The sequence below is a fragment of the Crocodylus siamensis genome, chromosome 14, assembly GCF_052110815.1.
Source record: "Crocodylus siamensis isolate JL-2025a chromosome 14, ASM5211081v1, whole genome shotgun sequence".
In the NCBI taxonomy this organism is placed as follows: domain Eukaryota; kingdom Metazoa; phylum Chordata; order Crocodylia; family Crocodylidae; genus Crocodylus; species Crocodylus siamensis.
Window position 1 is genome coordinate 10,583,593 of NC_143408.1, and position 20,411 is coordinate 10,604,003.

Here is a 20,411-nt window from a genome sequence, read left to right on the forward strand (position 1 = left end):
CTATAATATTCATTCTGTGATGCAATTTTCTTTTTAATATCAAAGCTATTTAGGAGCTATGGAACCAATCAAGGTGCAGTCAGCTTCTACGACTGTAGTATCTGCCTTGTGTTATGTTGCATTTTTCTTGTAGTCCAAGCTTCTATAGACAAGGAAAGACATGAGAATCTCATCTTTCCTTTTCCTTCCTGTTATCGATGAATCATAGAGTCATACAAAAGTGGGACTTGAAGGGTCCGCAGGAGGTTTTCTAGTTCAACCCCTGGCTCAGGGAATGATCCTACCTATCTAAACCATCCAAACAATTATCTAACTTATTCTTAAACATTGTAAACAGCCCTGTCATTCAACTACCAGACACAATACCCAAAACATTAAACACACACTAATTTGCCACAGGTAAATCAAGGTGGTGATGTTACTGGCAATGTCCTGTCACTGCAACGGCAGGAAATTGTTGTTAAAACCTACTCAAGAGATCCCAGGAAAAAGACCATGCTCCCAGCTGCAAAGGAAAGCAACTTCGCGCTCTTCCCCTTTCCCCTGCTCCCACCATACACAGTCCACGTCAACATGACTGTTAAAATCCTCAGCCTTGGCTGCAGCCAACACCCAATGCTTCAGAGAAAACTGGAAACCTGCCCTGACACCCAGAGCAACAGGAAGGGGGAAAAATTCTTCCTGGCCCCCTGTTGTAACCAGCAAAAACCATAAATATTCTCACCATAAAGGGGCAGGGGGCAGGGGGCAGGCCACTTGACTTCTTCATGGCCTGGCCCCCCACTGTCTGCTCCCCTGCTGCTTCTTGCCATGCTGCAGGGGGGAGGGAGCGGTGCAAATTTTAGATGACTCTTCACAAGTTAGATTCCATACATAGAACATTATAACAAATTTATGATTTTTTAATGTATAGAAACTAACTATCAGGGGGGTGCCTTAAATTCAAAGGTCTCTTGGAATCAGGTAAATACTGTATTTCTGGTAACTCCCAGCTCTTTCATTTCATCCCAATCAAGTGAGCAACTGAAGAGAGCCCATTGCGAGGGCGAGCTAGAGCTCCCTTGTGCATCTTCACCTTGGTATCTGAGGTCAGAGAGCAAGGCAGGGAAAACGGCACCACATTTCTTGGATTCCTGACTTGCTAGTATATGACCTTAAGATGTCATCCAAGCCAGGAACATCTGGAAGGTTTTCTGATCTCCACCCCCCAGTCTAAGCAAAAACATATAAAGAAGACTTATAAAATAGAAAGAACACTTATTTGCTAAATAAACAGCATTAAGAGTTTATTGCACTTCCAGGTATAGCAGCAGATGGACTTTTGGCAAAATCTATAGGAATGCTTTTGTTACAAGGAGAACTGGCTCCAAGAGGTACCTGTAGGACCACAATGGGCTTATTGAAGAGTGGCCAAAATTACAAACAGATTGATCAATTTTACTTGCGCATAAGATAACAAAGGACCCATCATCAGCAAGAACACTGCTAGGATTTACAGGTACTGTTACATTTTGATCACAACCTGTAATGTTAGTTCCCAGGAACAGCAAATATTTCAGGGAAAGAATTTCACTCAGGTCTGGCTAGGAAATTTTAGAGGTAACCAACAACCATCCAAGAAAAGGGCCAACATTAGTGATGTTGTCTTACCTCCAGAAGAACCACAATTGGTAGAAAGCTGCCCGTTGGAGCACGTGCACATATTTGGCCGTGAGCAGAATCCATCACCACAGGAGTGCCTGCAAATTGCTGGAAGGAAAAAAGAAGTCTGTGATTAGCACAATATTGCCATGTTGCACTAGCCTCAGACTTTCCGACTCTATTTTCTTTAGTTCTGCGCGAAAAGCTGCTGCACCATGTCTACGACGTTGTTTTTATGGTGCTAACCTATGCAAAAAGCATTTCCTTGGCTGTCAAGAGTAGTGAGAATTAACATTTCTCTTGAGAAGATTGAAATCAACCTGACTGATGGAAAGGATAGCTTCAGAGGCTGCTGGACCCGCTGAGGAGCACTGTGTAACATCTGCTTGAGGGGAGCAGATGGAAAGGCCTCACTAGCCCAACAGACTGAGCATCTTCAAGGGCACAAGCTTAAATTCAGGGCTGAAAGGCATAATTTCTGCCCCACTTTTGCTTACATAATGGTTCATGATGGCCATAACCATAATGCCAGCATTTCAGGCTTGGCCACATTAAAATATTTTCTCAATATTTTTTACAGTTCCTCTGGAAAATTCACAACCCTGAGACAGGGCTTGAAGGAACCGTCTGTATTACTGAGACATCCATCTGCTGGGGTCAGGCATCCTAGCCAGCTCCAGCCAAAGATGTATCAGTGTGATATCTGTAATCCATCTCCCATCCCCTACTCTCCCCCTCTGCTGGAAGCTCAGCTATTCCCCCGTCCTGAACCATGGGAGCCAGATACCACTGCTAGCAGTTTCACCTGTGTAAGCAAAGATTTTAATAGAGCCCAGCGTAAAGGATCCCATCTCAGCGAGTTTTGTAAAAACAGTTACACCATACTGACCCCAAAGGATTACAAACCCAGATGGCATGTTTTACAGCTCTGAGAAAAGTCAGCAGGCATTAGTGAGTGTCACTTATCTCACATGCCACTCGGCAGTTTTTGGCTGGGAGTTCCCTAACCCTTGTGCTGTAACCAACGTTAAATCTCCTCCTAGTATCGTCAGCAGGCTTTCTTCAGAACCACAGGCGAGCCAAAATAATTGAAAGGATTTCCTGTGTGGGGTAGAACTGTGGGTTTGCGTGTTTGTTTTAAGGGGGAGTGCCATCTCCTACTTTAAAAAAACCACGCTTGGGGCATGCATTTCAGTCCTACATTTTTAACCCTTAAATGGTGCTTCGTCTTTGTTCTTGCTTTATGTCTTTGGTGGATAACGTACATATTAATTCTTGTAATGCTAGTTATTCGCTACGCTCCGCACCAAATGAAAACCTTGCCTTTTATGGCGCACAACAGGTTTTGTCATTTGTTATATGCTGCACACCAATTCCTCCATGAGTAGAGCCTCTTCAGCTGTTAGAAGCCGTGACAAGTGACTTTGCTTTGGAAGTGCTCGACAGACTTGGACAACTGTTTTAGGTGACTAGATATCTTCCTAAAAGACATGCAAGTTATTGGCCTTGATGTCAGAATTGCTGAGTTAAATCCATGTCCTAGGTATCAAGCTCATTCGGCCCTATGGGTCAAATCTGGATCATGGGACAGCCCACAAGTTAGAGCTATCCCGTGACATTTCCTGTGGGCCAGACGATCCAGGAGGGGTGCTGCCAGCATTAAGCCCCAAGGCTGGAGTCATTGCTTTAGTGCATTCCTGGAACCAGAGTTCCAAGCCAAGAAGCAGAAGCAAAGAATTTGAATAGCTTTAAGACTGCCCTCAAAGGAAGTGATAGGTATCCAGGTTGTAGCCGTATTGGTGTAGAGGAAAAAGCAAATCAGGGCTCGTGGACAGAGGTGGTATCTTTTCATAGACCAGCAAGATTTTTGCAAAGAAGATCTTTAATATGGATGCGATAAAGGGTTTTGTTTGCTTGTCTGGTTTTCTTTTCATATTGTGGAAGAGAATGCAATATGCTTTAAGCATTCATTGTTGATGAGAAGGAAGGAGCACAGGGGCCTTGGATTTAGTCACTAAACAAACTTCTTGATACCTCTGTGTGTTCACTATTTTCAGAGAGTCTGTAAATTACTGGAAGAATTAAAGTAGGATGATTGGGCACAGTGCAGTCTAGTTCAGGCTGGGGTATGAGAAAGTATAGTGAGCTCCTCTAGGGAAGGCAGAGCAGAACGGATGGTAGCTAAATGGTACAATAAGACAGTTGTAGAGGGGCAAGGTAGACTTTTCTAACTTATTTGACTAATATGTACTGTGGAATGAGGTACTGAAAGAGTAACACATGGGAAGGATTATATCAAAAGATGCTAGTGTTTCAGATATTCAGTGCTCTAAGCAGGTGCCAGACAATCTGGATCAGGCACTTTGGTCTAGTTCTAAAGCCTTACAACTGCTGAGATCAGATCAGCTACTCAGTGGGCATGTCTACACGTGCATTAATGAGCTTTTCCTAATGCATGTTAAATTTAGTACCTCCAATCTGAGGTACTAAATAAATGTGCATTAGGCTGCCCTAATATGCAGTACCAAAAGCGCACATTTTGTCAGTGAAGCTTAACGCACAGTCGCCAATTTTATTGTGTATTAGTGTAACTGCACAGTTTCTTGTCATGCTTTAATGCGCAGTAGAATAGGCTACTAAGCACATGTGGACAACCATCCAGTAAGTATAAAGAAACAGTATCATGAGCAATGCATGGAAAACTATCATTCAAAGATGTATGGAAGAATATTCCTAAGGAGGAAAGAAACTGTCCAAGAATAGAACTATGGCCAGGAGTCAAAGAAGCCTTGTTTAATGGATTGCCCCTTGGCAGGGGAGATTTTGAAGGAATGTCTGAAATGTTTGGCAATCCCTTGTTTAAAGATTTCAGAGGAGCTGGTGGGAATATGGGAATTTCACTAGATTGAAGACAAAAATAATGAAGAGGCAATGGTTTGTTTTTTCTTTCTTTTTTGTGGTTAAGATGGTTATGTTTTTGTTCATACAGAAATCAAAAAAATGGATACATCTTTCAAGCAGGTTTGAGTTTGGGGATAGAGCCAAAGATCTTGTGTGCACCATTTACAAGGAAGCATAACACAGTAAAGTAAAGGCATTCAAGCAGGTATACAGAACGCTATATTTATATGTATATGCACATGTATAAAGTTACCTGACAATTAACTGAGCAAGAGAATGTGATGATTGGGGGAAGGTGTTACTGACTCACTATTTTTAGTTTTTATAGGTTTTGGTTGGAATTTTGTGCTTCAAGGATTTTGTGATGTTACTAAAAGGCAAGAATGGTCCTCTAGTTCTTCACAAATGCAGATGAACCATTCCTTAAAATGCCCTGTAAAATATTTATCCAGCTTCTGCTCAAAAATCTCCAACAAAGGAGATTCTTCAGGTCAACAAGGCAGCTTATTCCATTGCCTTATTATTGCAGCACTAAGGAAGGATATTTTCCCTCCGCACACAGACATTTTATTTGGGCTCAGTGGCATAGCTTCAGTTTTAGAACCATTCAGCAAGGTTGCTTGGGGGAGTGAGCGAAAGGAATGCTCTGAGCTGCTAAGCCCAGCAGCTGATAGTGGAGCGAAAAGGCTTGCTTAGCCTGAAAGGCTGTGCACAGGAGCCAGAAATACGCAGACCACCAAACAGGGGAGTTTGAGTAGGGAGTTCACAGAGGAGTTTGCTCAGACACTTTCTTTTTCACCCTTCTTTCATTCTGAGCTTGCTGAGTGAAAGCACATAAAGGTGGAAGACAGAAATTTTCAGGAAGTCGCAGCAAAAGAGGAAGAAGGAGATGGCGGGAGGCAGGAGTATCAACACAATGGCTGGAATACACTGCAGTGCCAAAGGCTCTGCTACTGCCAGCTCTTCCTTTGTGTGCATTTCTACAGGCTTTGTCAAGGTGTCACCACAAACCACCAAGGCTTCCACCCATGTTCTAGCTGGGCTTTCCAAAAACATTGCTGATGGTGATATTCAAAAGCTTTCAGATGTTTCTGACAAGTTGTCCGAGTTTCACACCCTTACAACAGGGTAGAGATGACAACGGCCTGGCAGACGAGAAGTTTGGTTTGGGTCCTGATGTCACAATCAAAGATACTATTTTGGAGACATCCAAAAGGTAGCACTAGCTGATTTCATCTGGCATTGAATATTACTGTCTATGTTTACTTCTTGGGAAAACTGGCCAGGCAGGGAATGGTTAGCATTCTCTCCAAGGATTGCTGTCTAACTATAATATGCCAAGGAGTTGCTGGTTGGCATGGGGTGGGCTGGTAAAGGATCTTAGTTTTCATGAAGTTGACAGTGTGTCCAAGTAATTCATATGCTTCACAGAAGCAACTACGAGTGACATGGAGCTCTTGAACAGAGTAGGCACACATGACAATTGCCACAATCAACAATGTCCCCATATCAAATTAGAAGGACAAAAGAATGAATGCTAGTGTTCTGGCTTAAGCAAACACCACTAGCATTGAAGCCACGTTTATACAGCAGCAACTCTGTTGGACAGGACAAGTCATGACAACCAGTTTCCAAAACAGATCCTAACTCACCACTGCTGAGTGCTCTCGAGGTAGGCAAAAAATAAAATAAAATAAAAATAAAAGATTCAAGACCTTGAAGGCCAATCTGAAGAAATGCAACATTAATATCAATGCCTGGGAAACAAACACTAAATAATCCTTCATGATGCCACGATGTATTACAAGGCAGGCACATCTACATGAGATGTTTCCTGTGGAGTAGACCAATTAGCTCTGCAGTAAATGTGTCATGTCTACAGGTGCAGCTCTATTAGGGCACAGAAAACTAATTACAGTATACCGTCATGAATCTGGCATGCTCGGGACTGAGCACCTGCCGGAAATTTGTAAACTCCATATTTTTGAAACCAGGGCAGCGGCCTGTCCTAGAGCGAGGGAGGAGAGTGGGTAGCAGCAGCTGGTCCTGGAGCAGTGGCCTTACATGGAGCAGCGACGAGGGGTGCTGGATGGCACCGGCAGCTGCCACATGCAAGCTTCCCCCTCTGCTGCTGTGGGACTGGCTGCCACTGCTCCCCGATCTAGTGTAATTTTAAAAAGTGCTGGATTTTTGAGAATTCCAGATATTTGATGTCCGGATTTATGAGGTTATACTGTAACTCCACAGCAGGGTAGTACTTGTGTTTACAAGTATTTTCCTCCTGAGTTTTTTTATTCTGTGGCACTGCACATGTAGACGCTGATGGGGCTGGCTGGGGCACAAGGGTGCTTCAGTGCAGGGGCTGCCTGCCAACTAGCCCTGAACTGGAGCATCTTTGTGCCCCAACCAGCCCCACTGAGCATATTTTGCCAGACTGGAACAGCTCCATACTAACAGGCAGACTCCCCGCACCTTCTGCCAGCTGGGGCTACTCTGACCTGACTCAATGTGCTGAGGTCCCAGACACCTATGTACAACTGGCACCTGGGAGCAAGAAACTAGCACAATATGTGACATAGTTTATACCTGTGCACTAATAGCATGTGTAGAGCATTTTGAGTAAACTTGCCAATCATCTACAGACTCACTGATGACTTCGTTATTTCCTGGAAGACTATCACCCTCATAACAAAGGACTGCTGATATTAACAGCCTGGCTTCGCAGTTACTGCGGCCTGCATGGCCCAAAGACAGCCAGTTTGGGGAGTGTTTGTGATGTGAGAGTTGCCTCCTGGTGGATTTTCCCAGGAAACAGGTAAGGGAGCTGTAGGAGCTGGTAGACAGATTCAGAAGCATCTTTGAGCATGATACCTTCATCAACTCAATGCACAAGAAGACCTCCCATGTCACGGAGGAGGGACAGCCAGAGAAGGCATTGGAAGACACAGGTACTTGGGAAGGTGGAAGCTGGCAGCCTGTCACCTATGGCAACAGACAACACTCCTCATCTTAAAACTATGTAGCTGGAGAACAGGTATGAAGCCTTGGCATTAGATGAGAATAAGCTTATTTCAGTGGCAGGAGAGGCCAACCATGCAGCCCAAGGAGTGGGATATCAAGACTGCTGCTGTCAAGAGAAAGCAACAGGTGGTGGTGGCTGGAAACTCCCTGCACAGGGTATAGAGGCATCTGGTTGCTGATGTGACCTTTTGGTTCAGGAAGCCTGTTGCCTGCAAGCAGCCCACAGCTGGAGACATTACAGAATGGTTGCTGAGCCTCATCCAGCCCCTGATTCATCCATCCCATGCCACTCCTCCATGTAAGCACTAATACTGAAGGCAAGGTACATATGCACTCTATTTATATGTTATTTAATTAGTCTATAAGGTACATGTCTATGCAGCCTTCTGCCTGACTTCAGGCTAATATGGCTAACTACTGTCTCCACTAATGATATTACAAGGGGCAACTTTGAGCAGACCAAAAGTGACAACATGGGTCTGGGTGCAAAGGGATGGGGGACCAGGTGGCATCTTCATCTGTTCTTCCAGTCAAGGATAAATGCCCAGGTAGAAGCAGACATCCCAAAGATCAACATATGACTGCACAGATAGTGTTGAGAGGACTTGGCTTCTTAAACCATGGGATGGCATTTCAAGAAAGACTACTGGAAAAAGTGATAAGAACAGGGAAGAATGTCTTCACATACAGGCTCGCTAACCTACTGAGGAAGGCTTTAAACTAGGTTCAGCAAGGTATGGAGACAAAAGCCTAGAGGCAAGTAAACAGTCACAAGACCTGGACAAAATACTTAGTAGAGGGAAACAATGGCAATGTTCTCAGACAGAAGACAGAACTATCAGTTAAATACTTGAAATGTTTATATACCCATGTGAAAAGCATGGGGAATAAATAGGAAGAACAGGAGGTCTTAGTACAATCACAGACTTATGATGGAATTGGGTATTATAGAGATGTAGTGAGGTAGCTTATATGTCTGGCAGTTAGGACTGTTGAAATCCTCTGGATAAAAGTCAGAAGGGAGAACAGCAGGGGGAATATCATGTTGGGTAGTGGCTATAGGGCCTTTGCACATGCAACAAAATTGGTCTTTAAAGTGGCTTAAATGTGCTTTTCAACCACATCAATAGCGTTGCTATTTACATGCTTGGCAGCCTATTCCACTTTAATGGCATTGCTATTTACGTGCTCAGCAGTGTATTCTGCTTTAAATGACTTTGTAACATAGCAAGGTAAAACCCATCCGAGATGTTTTAGTTTGCTACCTAACAAAGTGCAATGGTGCATGGATTGCTGAAAGCCAACGTACTTGGGGAAGCTTGGGCGTGGTGGGCTTCCAGCACCCCATGCACCATCCCTGCCATCTTCTCCTGCTGCCAGCACACCCAACTGCCCTCCTGCCACCTTGCCGCTCTGCCTTAGGAGCAAGCCAGCCATACCCAGGTGGTCCCAGGTGGTAGGGATGGTACACAGGGTGCTGGAGCTTACCTGCCTCTCCCACAGCAGGGTGGGGTAAGCTGCTAGTGGGCTGAGCATTCCCTGAGCTGCAGGGGACCCCAGTGCTTCCCTCCATGGTGGTAGCACCCCTCAGCCGGCACTCACTAGCTAGCACCTGGCCTGGGCGGTCCTGGGGGGCACTGCTGCTGCGGAGGAAAGCACCGGGCCCCTCGCAACTCATACAGGCAGGCAGCCTCTGGGGGGGGAGGGGTAGAATGGAGATCAGGCTCCCTGCTGCAAATTATTGCACAAGGAAAAGAGAGCTTCCCCCTTTCTTTGCTTCTACCAACAGGGAAGAATTGGTTGAGAATGTGAAGGTGGAAAGTAACTTGGGTGACAGTGACCATGAAATGTCAGAGTCCTGGGGTCAAGATTCTGAAAGGAGAAAGGAAGGAAAGCCACAGAGTAAAGATTGGACTTCAGAAAAGTAGACTTCAACAAAACCAGGGAGCTGGTAGGCAGGATTCCCCAGGAGGCAAATCTGAGACGAAAAAGCTTCCAGGAGAGCTGGCTGTACTTTACAGAGGCCCTTTTAAGGGAATAGGAGGAAGCTATCCCAACACGGCAGAAGAATGGGAAATGCAACAGAAGAACAGCCTGTCTAGACAACAATCTTCTTAATAAGTTGAAACCCAAAAAGGAATCCCATAAAAAGTGGAACCTTGCGCATAGTACTACGAAAGGGAGTAGGAATTTTATTTGGGCATATAGGTAAAAAATTAGGAAGGCAGAGGCATGATTTGTGACTACCAAAGGATGTAAAAAGCAATGAAAAAGGGATTCTACAAGTATGTCAAGAGTAAGAGGAAGACCAGAGAAACTGCCTTCTGCATTCCATATGGGACCTACAATCTGGTTATGGAAGATGCGGAGAAGGCCAAAGTATTTAATACCTTTTTTACTTCAGTCTACACAAATAGGGGTAGCTATCAGACGATGAACAAAGTTAGCATCAAAGATAGGGAAGGAGACAAACAGTCTACAGTGGTGGCAGAACAGGTTAGGGTTAACTTAGAGAAACTAGATGCTCTCAAGTTGGCAGGGCTGGATGGGATGTACCCCTCAGGTACTGAAGGAAATGGCTAAGGTTATTCCAGAGCCACTGCTATCCTGTCTGAGAACTCATGGAGATTGGGTGAGATCCTGGATGACTGGAAAAGGGCAAATAGGCTGCTGACAGACTCTGGGGGGGGAAGGGGGGGAAGTGTGGAAAGCTAGTGCTTTACTTTCAGTTCAGTATGCCCCCACACCAGGTGCAACACATGCCCAGAAGAGGAACTATGTCAGTTTGGAGAAGAAGGTGGAGAAGAAGAAGGTGATTAGAAATGGACAGTACGGATTCACCAAGGGAAGTCATTCCTGAACAACCCGATTGCCTTCTATGATGAGGTGACTGGCTCTGTGGATGAGGGTAGCAATCAATGGTTTGATGTCTAGTTGGCAGCCGATATCAAGTGGTGTACCCTAGGGGTCAGTCCTGGGGCCAGTATTGTTCAATGTCTTCACCAACAACCTGGAAGATGGCATAGTGTGCACCACCAGCAAGTTTGCAGAAGACACCAACCTGGAGGCAGTAGCAGATATGCTGGAAGGTAGGGCTAGGATTCCAAGAGACCTAGACAAAATGGAGGACTGGGCCAAAAGGAATCCCATGAGGTTCAACAAAGGCAGGTGTAAAGTTCTGCACTTAGGATGGAAGAATCCCATGCACTGGTACAGGCCTGGGGCTGGCTGGCTGGGCTGCAGCTCTGTACAAAAGGACCTGGGGACAACAAGTGGGCAACAAGCCGAATATGTGCCAGCAGTATGCCCTTGTTGCCAAGTAGGCTAATGGCATCCTGGGCTGCAATGGTAGGGTGTTGCCAGTAAGTCCAGGGAGGTGATTCTTCCTCTCTGTTCAGCACTGGTGAGGCCACATCTGGAGTACTATGTTCAGTTTTGGGCCCCCCACTACAGAAAGAATGTGGACAAATTGGAGAGAGTCATGTGAAGGACAAGAAAAATGAGAAGGAGGCTGGGGAACATGAATTATGAGGAAAGACTGAGGGAACTGGGCTTATTTAGTCTGGAGAAGATGAGACAGAAGGGATTGAATAGCAGCTTTCAACTACCTGAAATGGGCTTTGAAAGAGGATGGAGCTAGACTGTTTTCAATGGTGACAGATGACGGAACCAGGAGCAACACTCTCAAGTTGCAGCAAGGGAAGTTTTGGTTACATATTAGGAAGAATTTTCTTTCTAGGAGGGTAAGTAAGATACTGGAACAGGTTACCCAGAGGTGATAGAAGCTCCATCTTTGGAGGTTTTTAAGACCCAGCTAGACAAAGCTCTGGCTAGGATGATCTAGTTGGAGATGGTGCTGCCTTGAGCAAGGCATTGGACTAGATTACCTCCTGAGGTCCCTTCCTACCCTGATGCTCTATGATTTCTTAGACCGAAGGGGAATTTGATAGCCATTTTCTAAAGCCTGAAGGGCATTTACGGAAAGGATGGAGATGGGTGGCTTTGGGAAACTAGACTAGGAGCAATGGCTTTAAACTGAAGCAGAAGAAATTTAGGTTGAATATTAGGAAGAATGTTCTGACTATGAGGGTGGTCAAGCATTGGAACTGGCTGCCTAGAGACGGCTGGCCAAAGGGTGTGCAAGAGTAGCAACCATTCTGCAGGGGTGGCTGCAACCTCCTCTCAGACTCTCCCCTCAACCAGTGCAGGCAGACCGGGCTCTGGGAGCCTCTGGGGACTTTTTAAAGGCCCCAAGCAGCTACTAAACTCCACCACCTTCCCTTCAGAGCTCAGAGGCAAGCCCAGAGGTTGCCAAAGAGCAGTGCAGTCCAAAAGGGTGGATGCAGTTGCACCCCCTTTGAATCCACCTCTGCATACACATACCCATTCTGGATGTATAGCTGCATGTAGGTTCCCAAAATACAGTCAGCTAGAAAACAAGTAGCAGGCACTATATTATGGGTGGGGAGATGGACCTCCCTGCATTTTAGCCCCAGTACAAAGCCAAGAAACCCACATTCTTTACCCATAAGAGGTTTTGATCTGTATCACTGACTTCTCAGCACAGTACTCTAACCACCATGCCACGGGTTAGGCATTATGCCCTGTGCTTTCCAGCTCTCCTTTTGTAGTCGATCCCACTGGTCAGCCGAAAGCAGGAGATATGTGGGGACTGGAAAAAGAGCAACCTAGAGGGTGCATGGCTCAGCGAGGTGGTTCCCTGGAAGGGAGCAGGCCTTAGCTTCAGCCTCTTGCCTGTATCTTTGTTCCCAATGGGGCAGAAACTTTTGCACTGCTCCCCATACATGCTATACCATGATTACTAAATGCAAGAAGCAATGTCTCAGCTTTAAGAGGGGTACTGCAGAAACCTCTGGTAACTCCTATTCCTGTGGTGTGTTGGTCAGAGTATCGTTCTAAGAAGTCAAATAGAGGCAGGTTCATCTCTGCTCTGGGTGTGGAGGACTTTCTTGTCAAGTGCGATAAACCCTCAGCTATCGGGCCTAAGATGTAGGAGGGGCTTACCTCCTGTCATTCTTCCAGGACTCAGTCCCAGGTACACACACAGAAACCTGGCCAATAGGGCTGTGCGAAGCTTCAGGTGGCGATTCGATTCAGAGGAGATTCAGCCTGATTCGGTGATTGAATCACCAAATCCGAATTGAATCAGGGGACCAATTAAAAGATCTGAATCAATTCAAAGCTCTCTGAATCTTTGGAAAAGATTGGGAGAGCTTTGATGATTTGGGCAGTCCCCAGTGGCTGCAGTAGGAGCTCTAGCCGGACTCAGACCTGGTAAGTAGGAGGCAGGGGAGGGGGGACTGGAGGAGATTGGAGGGGACCATGGGAGGACCCCTGCCAGACCCAATCCCCTGCCCACTCCCCCATCCCCCTCCATGGCTGCCTTGCCAGCCCCAGCTCCCGGTGCTTAAGGAAAAAAAGAAAAGAGAAAAATCCCAGGATGCACCACTCCTTCAGTAGCCTTGGGGCTTGGGGGGCTCATGCAAAGCCTCCCATGTGGCATGGGGCAGTGGGGATCGCCCCCTGCTGGGCAGGAACAGTGAGTGCAGTGTTTTGAGGGGGTGATTCTTAAAGGGCCAGAGCTGGGGTGGGCAGGGCAGCTGTGGGAAGGGCTAGGACAGTGATGTGGGGGATAAGGGGGCTCATGCAGAGCCCCCCATACAGTGGGGGGGCCACAGGGATCACCCCCCACCTGGCAGCATCTGCTGAGTCAGGGCTTTTGTTTTTTTCAAAGTGCCGGAAGTTGGGCCGGGGGGGCAGCCATTGTCAGGCTGGGAGAGTGGATGCAGGGGGATGGGCCTGGGTGATTCGGAGATTCAGCAGCAGCCAAATTTCCAAATCAAATTCAGCTGAATCAATTCAGGAAAGTGATTCAAATAACCAAATCGAATCACTGTTCCCCCAACTCGGCCAAATCCGAAGCGAATACTAGTTACTTTGCTCAGGCCTACTGGCCAGTGCATAGCTCTACTTGGCATGCTCAGTCTGTGTGTGCACATGATTATGTATCTACAGCATAAGACCATGGCTTAAAAACAGCCAGGTGTGCAACTAGAAGATTGTCATTTAGACACATAAAGGGAAATTAAAAAGCCTGTCTTTCTTATGACAGCCTTTTTAATACTTGGAAACAGTTTTCATGTCCTCCTTAAATCTCCTTTTCTCCAAAACACACATACTAAGGTTTCTCCCCCTTTCCAATCTCTTTTCATCTTTCTTGCTTGCCTCTGGATTCTCTTCAATGTCTCTACATCCTTCTTAAAATGTGGAGCCCAGAACTGCACCATTGCTAGGAGTCCTTTGATACAAGGCAGACAGTCTTCCAGTAAAGGGAAGATAGCAGTGAATCCACAGATGACCGAGGAAGTTGATCTAAGATCTGGGTGTATTACTGCAGACATAGAAAATAGTTCTGGAAGGAAGGAGTAGATCCTGGTGACACTGGGTCACAACTCTTCCCCTTTGTCTTCTTTTTTCTATACAGTATACCAGCTGGGGCTTAATCTCTGCTGAGTATATTGGTGCCATCATTTTCTATGTTTTACATAAAGACTCAGCATTGAAATGATTCACAGGGCAGTTAAGAGAGGAGAATATGTAGGTCCAGGAGGCGGTCAGAGAGAACGTATGACTCAATATGATAGACGACGTTGTGGAAGAGGGACCCTGACCCTCATCACTGCTCCCAGTGAAACACAAACTATCCCACTGCCATCCACCCCTTTTATCCCACAGACATGAAATGCTGGTTGGAACTATGGTCCTGCTGAAGGAGGTGTTCAAACAAAATACCAACTTTGTCACTTTTCAAAATGTAAAAAACTTGCAAGAAATATTTTTGATCTAAAATTGTTACTAGAAATGTTGTCCGTTTGTTCTTAAGCAGCCTTTTAAATTGGTTTCCTTACTAGCATCTCGTGAAGGTCTTTGTTATGTTTTATTTTGAAAGTCCAAGTAGCAACATAGCTATACCACATCAGATGAAAGTCCCGTTTAATTCAACATCTACTCTTTGCCTGTGACTAGAACCAGGTGATTAAAAAAAAAAAAAAGATATAACTTCCTGAAAATGAACAATATGTAATAACCACACTCCCACAGGGTCAGGTACTTGGCTCGCCCTCAGTCTTACAAGTTATTTCTTTTTAAGCAGTAAGTTTACATTAAATTCATGTTTTGGTTTTGGAGGTCATAAACATCATCTCTTTGAGGGCTATTCCACTAGACAAGCCATGCAACTTGTCCAGCATTAAATACCACAGTAACACCCTGAAGAGTCTAGGGGCTACATAAATTCTATTAAGTGGGGTGGGTTACAATCATTCATCTTTAACCAAGATTGGCAGCTCACAGAGGTGATAAAGCCCAATATTCATAACTTCTGTTCTAGTTCTTCATCTGAAATGAATGGAGAATGTTAATGTTATCTGCTGAAAGTGCAGAATGTACTCCCAGAAGATACTATGTGATGACAATAAAACGAAAGTAAATACTCACGAACAATACACTGATTTCCTCCAGGCAGTGTTTTCCATCCTGGGCAGCAGTAAGAGTGGAACCTTGAGCCACAAACATTTGGTCTGTGATTGAGAAAAGTAAAAATAATTCTTAATCCTTGTTATCTGTTCTAAGCAGCTGAAGCAGTCAATGAAGTACCTTTATTATAAGAGAGAATTTTATGAACTCTTGTATGGCAACTGCTCCTATCTACATTCTCTAAATACAAAGTTAAAATTAGATTCCAAAGTCTAATTCCTAGAGGTGCACCGATACAAATCAGTCTAATATCAGATTGGTACTGATAAAGAAAATTGGCTATATCAGAAATTAGCCCAATGCAGTCAATAATTTGGCCAATAAATGCCCGTGCGTGCGCACAGCCACAGTATAGTATTCAGGCAGTGAGGAGCACAGCTTGGCAGTGTGGAGAACTGCCTCCAGTGGGTAAGTCCGTTGTGGCAGAAGGGGAGGGGGGAGGGAGGGGTTGTGCGGGGGGCTGATCAATGCCCCTAAAGTGAGGGAGGGGGCAGAGGCGGGCACTGCCCAGCCAGGGGAGGACACAGGACAGTGCTGTAGCTCATGGGGGGATGGGGCAGCTCCCACTGCTGCGCACACCCTACGAGGGCATGGAGAGGTGTACGCCCCCAGATCTGCATGGGGTGGGATGGGTGGGCTGGAGGTGGGGATGAGTCAGGCTCTTCTTGCCAGGGGCGGGGCTTGGACAGGGGGCTACGGAGGGGGCTGCAGCCACCCCAAATTTTGTAACTGCAGCTGTAATACGTACACACAGTGTGACACTCTATAACGGCACTATAGAAATAGAATGGAAGAGGAGGATGAAAGCCCTCGTGTTATTAGACCAATAGTCTACTGATTAGAAAGGGAAACCCACATTTTAAGCCTGCCCTCCCCCCAAGGAGGTTTAAATCTTCACCTCATATTCCCAATAAAAGGCTCTAATCAGCAGATCATAAACTAACCATCGCCCAGTCTCTTTCCAGCCTTGCTTTTGAAGAGGGTCCACTGACCCGTGAATTACATATTCATCAGTTAAGATGAATAAATATTGGGACAATTTCTGCCTCACTGTGAGCAGAGCCCAGGATAGAGTCCAGGGCCATCTCCCATCCGGGGTACCATCCACCCCAGAGCCACGCAACCTCTGGCTTTTAGTTTTCCTCCCAGCACTTCACACGGGCTGCCCACAGGCTAGCTTCAAGGGGTGGACTAGAAAGGAGAGGACAGAGGTTGGGGCACGCTGGTTGAGAATCACTGACCTAACCTATGGCACGGTGCTTAGAACACTTTCATGCAAAACAGACGTGTGTTCAAACCCCTTATGGGTATAGCTGTGCTCTGACCATTAGGCCAATGAACTAAAACATGGGAGGTATCATGTAGGTACATGAATGCCTACATGTCCACTGTTGAATTAGGCCTTGTTACACATTAATTTTAGGCAATTCCTAGAGCTCTTAACTCTTGCGTTGTCCACACGGAAACTAGTTTTAAACACATTTTAAGCAGCTTAAAATTATGCCACTGAAGAGCAGGTTCATCCCTGAGCCATGTTACCCAGCTCATGTTCCATTACACTCCCCAAAGATAAGCCACCCAAGTTGCAATCCTCCAGTATCCTGGGATGCAGGGGCATGTTTCCCATTCTGTGTAGACAAACTTTCCACCCCTGAACTCTACTTCTAAGGTAGAAGGTAACTGCAGTGACAGTTACCATGAAATGATAAGAGTTCAAGATCCTAACCAGAGGAAGAAAGGAAAGCCGCAGAATACAGACAATGGGACTTCATAAAAGTTGACTTCGGCCCACCAGTTCCCTGGGTTGGTTGGATTCCCTGGGAGGCAAGTCAGAGGAGGAAAGAGTCCAGGAAACCTGCCTGTGCTTTAAGGAGGCCCTTTTAAGGGCACAGGAGCAAGATTAACCCAATGCAACAGAAGAACAGGAGACCAGACTGGCTAGACAGGATCTCTTCAAGGAGCTGAAACTCAAAAAGGAATCCTATAAGTAGTAGAAACTTGATCATAGTACTAGGGAAGAGTGTAAGAGTATTGCACGTATATGCAGAAAGAAAATTAAGGCGGCCAAGATACGACTTGAGACGCAACTGGAAGAAGATGGAAAAGGCAATAAAAAGAGATTCTACAAGCATGTTGAGAGTAAAAGGAAGACCAGAGAAACGGCAGATCACTTAAGGAAGTCATAAAACAATCTAGTTATGGGTGATCTAGAGAAGGCTGAAATATTTAAGGCCTTCTTTACTTCAGTCCTTACAAATAGAGGCAGCTATCATATGACAAGCGGTGAGCAGCAAAGATAGGAAAGGACACGAGCAGCCTACACTATGGCAAAACAAGTTAGGATAGCTTGGAAAAGGTAGATGCTTTCAAGGTGGCATGACCAGATAGGATGTACGCTAAAGGTACAGAAGGAACTGGCTGAGATAACTCCAGAGCCATTGGCTATCCTCCCTGAGAACTCCTGGGGGTTAGGTGGGGTGAGTGACAATGACCAGCTGCCATTTCCCATGGGGTACCTTGAGTCTACAAAGATTGAGAACCACTGCCTTTAAGTCCCTGATCATTTGAGTCCAACTAAAGTGTGAAAAACACCAACAGCTTTTGAGTTCAGTTCAAAACACCCTTTCTACACGCTCCCGGGCTACATTCCTGGCTGCATGCATGCTGTGTGCTCCCCCCACCTCCTGCAGCAGCCCAGAGCCCAAGCTGCCCTGCAGCTCCTCTGCACTGCCAGCACTGCCCCGCTGGGTGGCCCAGAGGCAGCGGTGATGGCAGCAGAGGAGCCCAGGCATGTGCTCCAAAACCAAGTGTGCGATTAATGCAATAAAATAATTAACACCTTAACTCATTCTTGCATTAATCATACATGTTAACAGAAATTAATTGACTACTTAGTCAATTAATTAGTACAGTACTAATTAATCAATTACTAATCAATTAATTCTTCACCTCCGTTTTCTTGTGCTGTGACTGGGACTCCCCCACCGTGATGCAAGACAGACTCGAGGGGAACGCCTCCAGACCTCAGGTTGGGGAGGACCGAGTTCGAGAGCTTCTGGAGGGGCTGGACGTGTTCAAATCAGTGGGTCCAGATGCTCTCCACCCCAGGGTGTTGAGGGAGCTAGCTGGGGTTATTGCAGGGCCCTTGGCACAGCTTTACGAGCGCTCATGGTGCTCAGACCAGGTGCCAGATGATTGGAAGATAGCCAACGTGGTCCCCGTCTTTAAAAAAGGGAGGAGGGAGGACCCAGGCAACTATAGGCCCGTCAGTCTTACCTCAGTCCTAGGGAAACTCTTTGAGAAGATCCTCAAGGAGCACATCTGTGATGGGCCGGCTTCAGGGATGATGCTCAAGGGCAACCAGCATGATTTCATTAGGGGCAGGTCACGTCAGACCAACCTGATTGCCTTTTATGATCAGGTCATAAAAGCACTGGATGCAGGTGTTGCCATGGACATAGTCTTGCTGGACTTCAGCAAGGCCGTCTCCCACCCCATCCTCATTAAAAAGTAGGTGACTGTGGCACTGATGCCTAGACAGTCGGATGGGTTGCAGATTGGCTCAAGGGTCGTACTCGGAGGCTGGTGGTGGACGGGTCATATTCGACCTGGGGGGAAGTGGGCAGCAGAGTCCCCCAGGGCTCAGTCCTTGGGCCCACACTGTTCAATTTCCTTATCAGTGATATGGACGATGGGGTGAAAAGCAACCTGTTTAAATTCACTGATGATACCAAAATCTGGGGTGAGGTGAGCACGCTAGTAGGGAGGGAAAGACTGCAGTAAGACCTGGATAGGTTACAGGAGTGGGCTAACAAAAACAGGATGTGTTTCAATACTGACAAGTGCAGGGTGCTGCACTTGGGCAGTAGTAACCAGCAGCACACGTATAAGATGGGAAATTCCCTTTGTGAGAGCACGGAGGCAAAAAGGGATCTTGGAGTCATTATGGGCTCCAAGATGAACATGGGCCGACAATGCGAGGTCACGGTTGGCAGGGCTAACCACACCTTGTCGTGCATCCACAGGTGCATCTCTAGCAGGGCCAAGGAGGTGATCCAACCCCTCTATGCGGCACTGGTCAGGCCGCAGCTGGAGTACTGCATCCAGTTCTGTGCGCCCCACTTCAGGAGGGATGTGGACAGCATTGAGAGGGTCCAGAGGAGGGCCACGCACATGATCCAGTGACAACAGGGCAGACCCTACAATGAGAGACTGCGGGACATGAACCTGTTCAGCCTTCACAAGAGAAGGCTGAGGGGGGACCTGGTGACTGTCTATAAACTCACTAGGGTGGGACCAGAAGGGTTTGGGAGAGGCTTGTTTCCCCTAGCCCCCCCACCCTCCCAGCATAACAAGGAATAACGGCCACAAGTTGTTGGACAGCAGGTTTAGATGAGACATCTGTATGAACTACTTCACAGTAAGGGCGGCTAGGATCTGGAATCAACTTCCAAGGGAGGTGGGGCTGGGTCCTACTTTGTGGGTCTTTAAGAGGAAGCTTGATGCCTACCTAGCTGGGATCATTTGAGCCCAGTTTTTTCTCCTGCCCAGGCAGGGGGTCAGACTTGAAGATCTACAAGGTCCCTTCTGACCCTACTTCTATGATTATTTAAATCAAGTTTGATATAAGCCAATATTGCATCCTTTTTGCCTTGAATGGTGTCTGCTAATAATTAATGACTGCTGTAATGATTGCACATAAAAGGGGACTGAAGTCTGTTTGCCTGGGCAACCTTCACTTTGACATTCTCTTGATTGTATAAATTGGAATGGTCTTTTAATTGAGCTTTATCACAAAACTCAGCTACCCAGCTCTGACACTGCAGCAGGACCTGAATTTCATTAAAAATATGTCTCAGCGTGAAAGTAGCTGTGTGGTGGTGTCAGCAGCTTGTGGATTTATATCAGAGGAAACACCTGAATCACAAGCCTCTGCAAACCCATCGTTTTTGACAGCAAAAGCCTACTGCTGCTCCCCTGCTCTCCCTTATCTATCTCGTACCTATAGTAAAGTGCCGTTAAACATTTAAGTGTCTTGTTGATTATAGTTGTATACATTTTAAAGGCTACATATATAATAGATTCCAGATTTTCAGGCCAGCAGGATCTATTCATTTAAAACTAATTCAGGTCCCGTGACAGCTGACAATCAGTCAGTCAATTCCAAGAGCCACTGCTACAGAACAGATGCATGTTGTGAAAATAGACAGTCTCGGTTACTAAAAAAGCACTCCCGTTCACCTGCAATGTGCCAGATACCTACAGCAGACAAAGAAGGAACCGGATCTCCT

General features: G+C 46.1%; 1 protein-coding gene across 1 annotated transcript in view; it reads right to left on the reverse strand.

Annotated features, from left to right (window-relative positions):
- FBN3 (fibrillin 3) overlaps positions 1–20,411 on the reverse strand; it is a 262,268-nt gene that overhangs the window by 217,875 nt on the left and 23,982 nt on the right. The window contains exons 3-4 of the mRNA XM_090027836.1: positions 15,082–15,164; positions 1,651–1,749 (exon numbers count right to left, since the gene is read on the reverse strand). Coding sequence (XP_089883962.1) covers positions 1,651–1,749; positions 15,082–15,164 — 182 coding nt within the window. The remainder of the gene's footprint in view (positions 1–1,650; positions 1,750–15,081; positions 15,165–20,411) is intronic.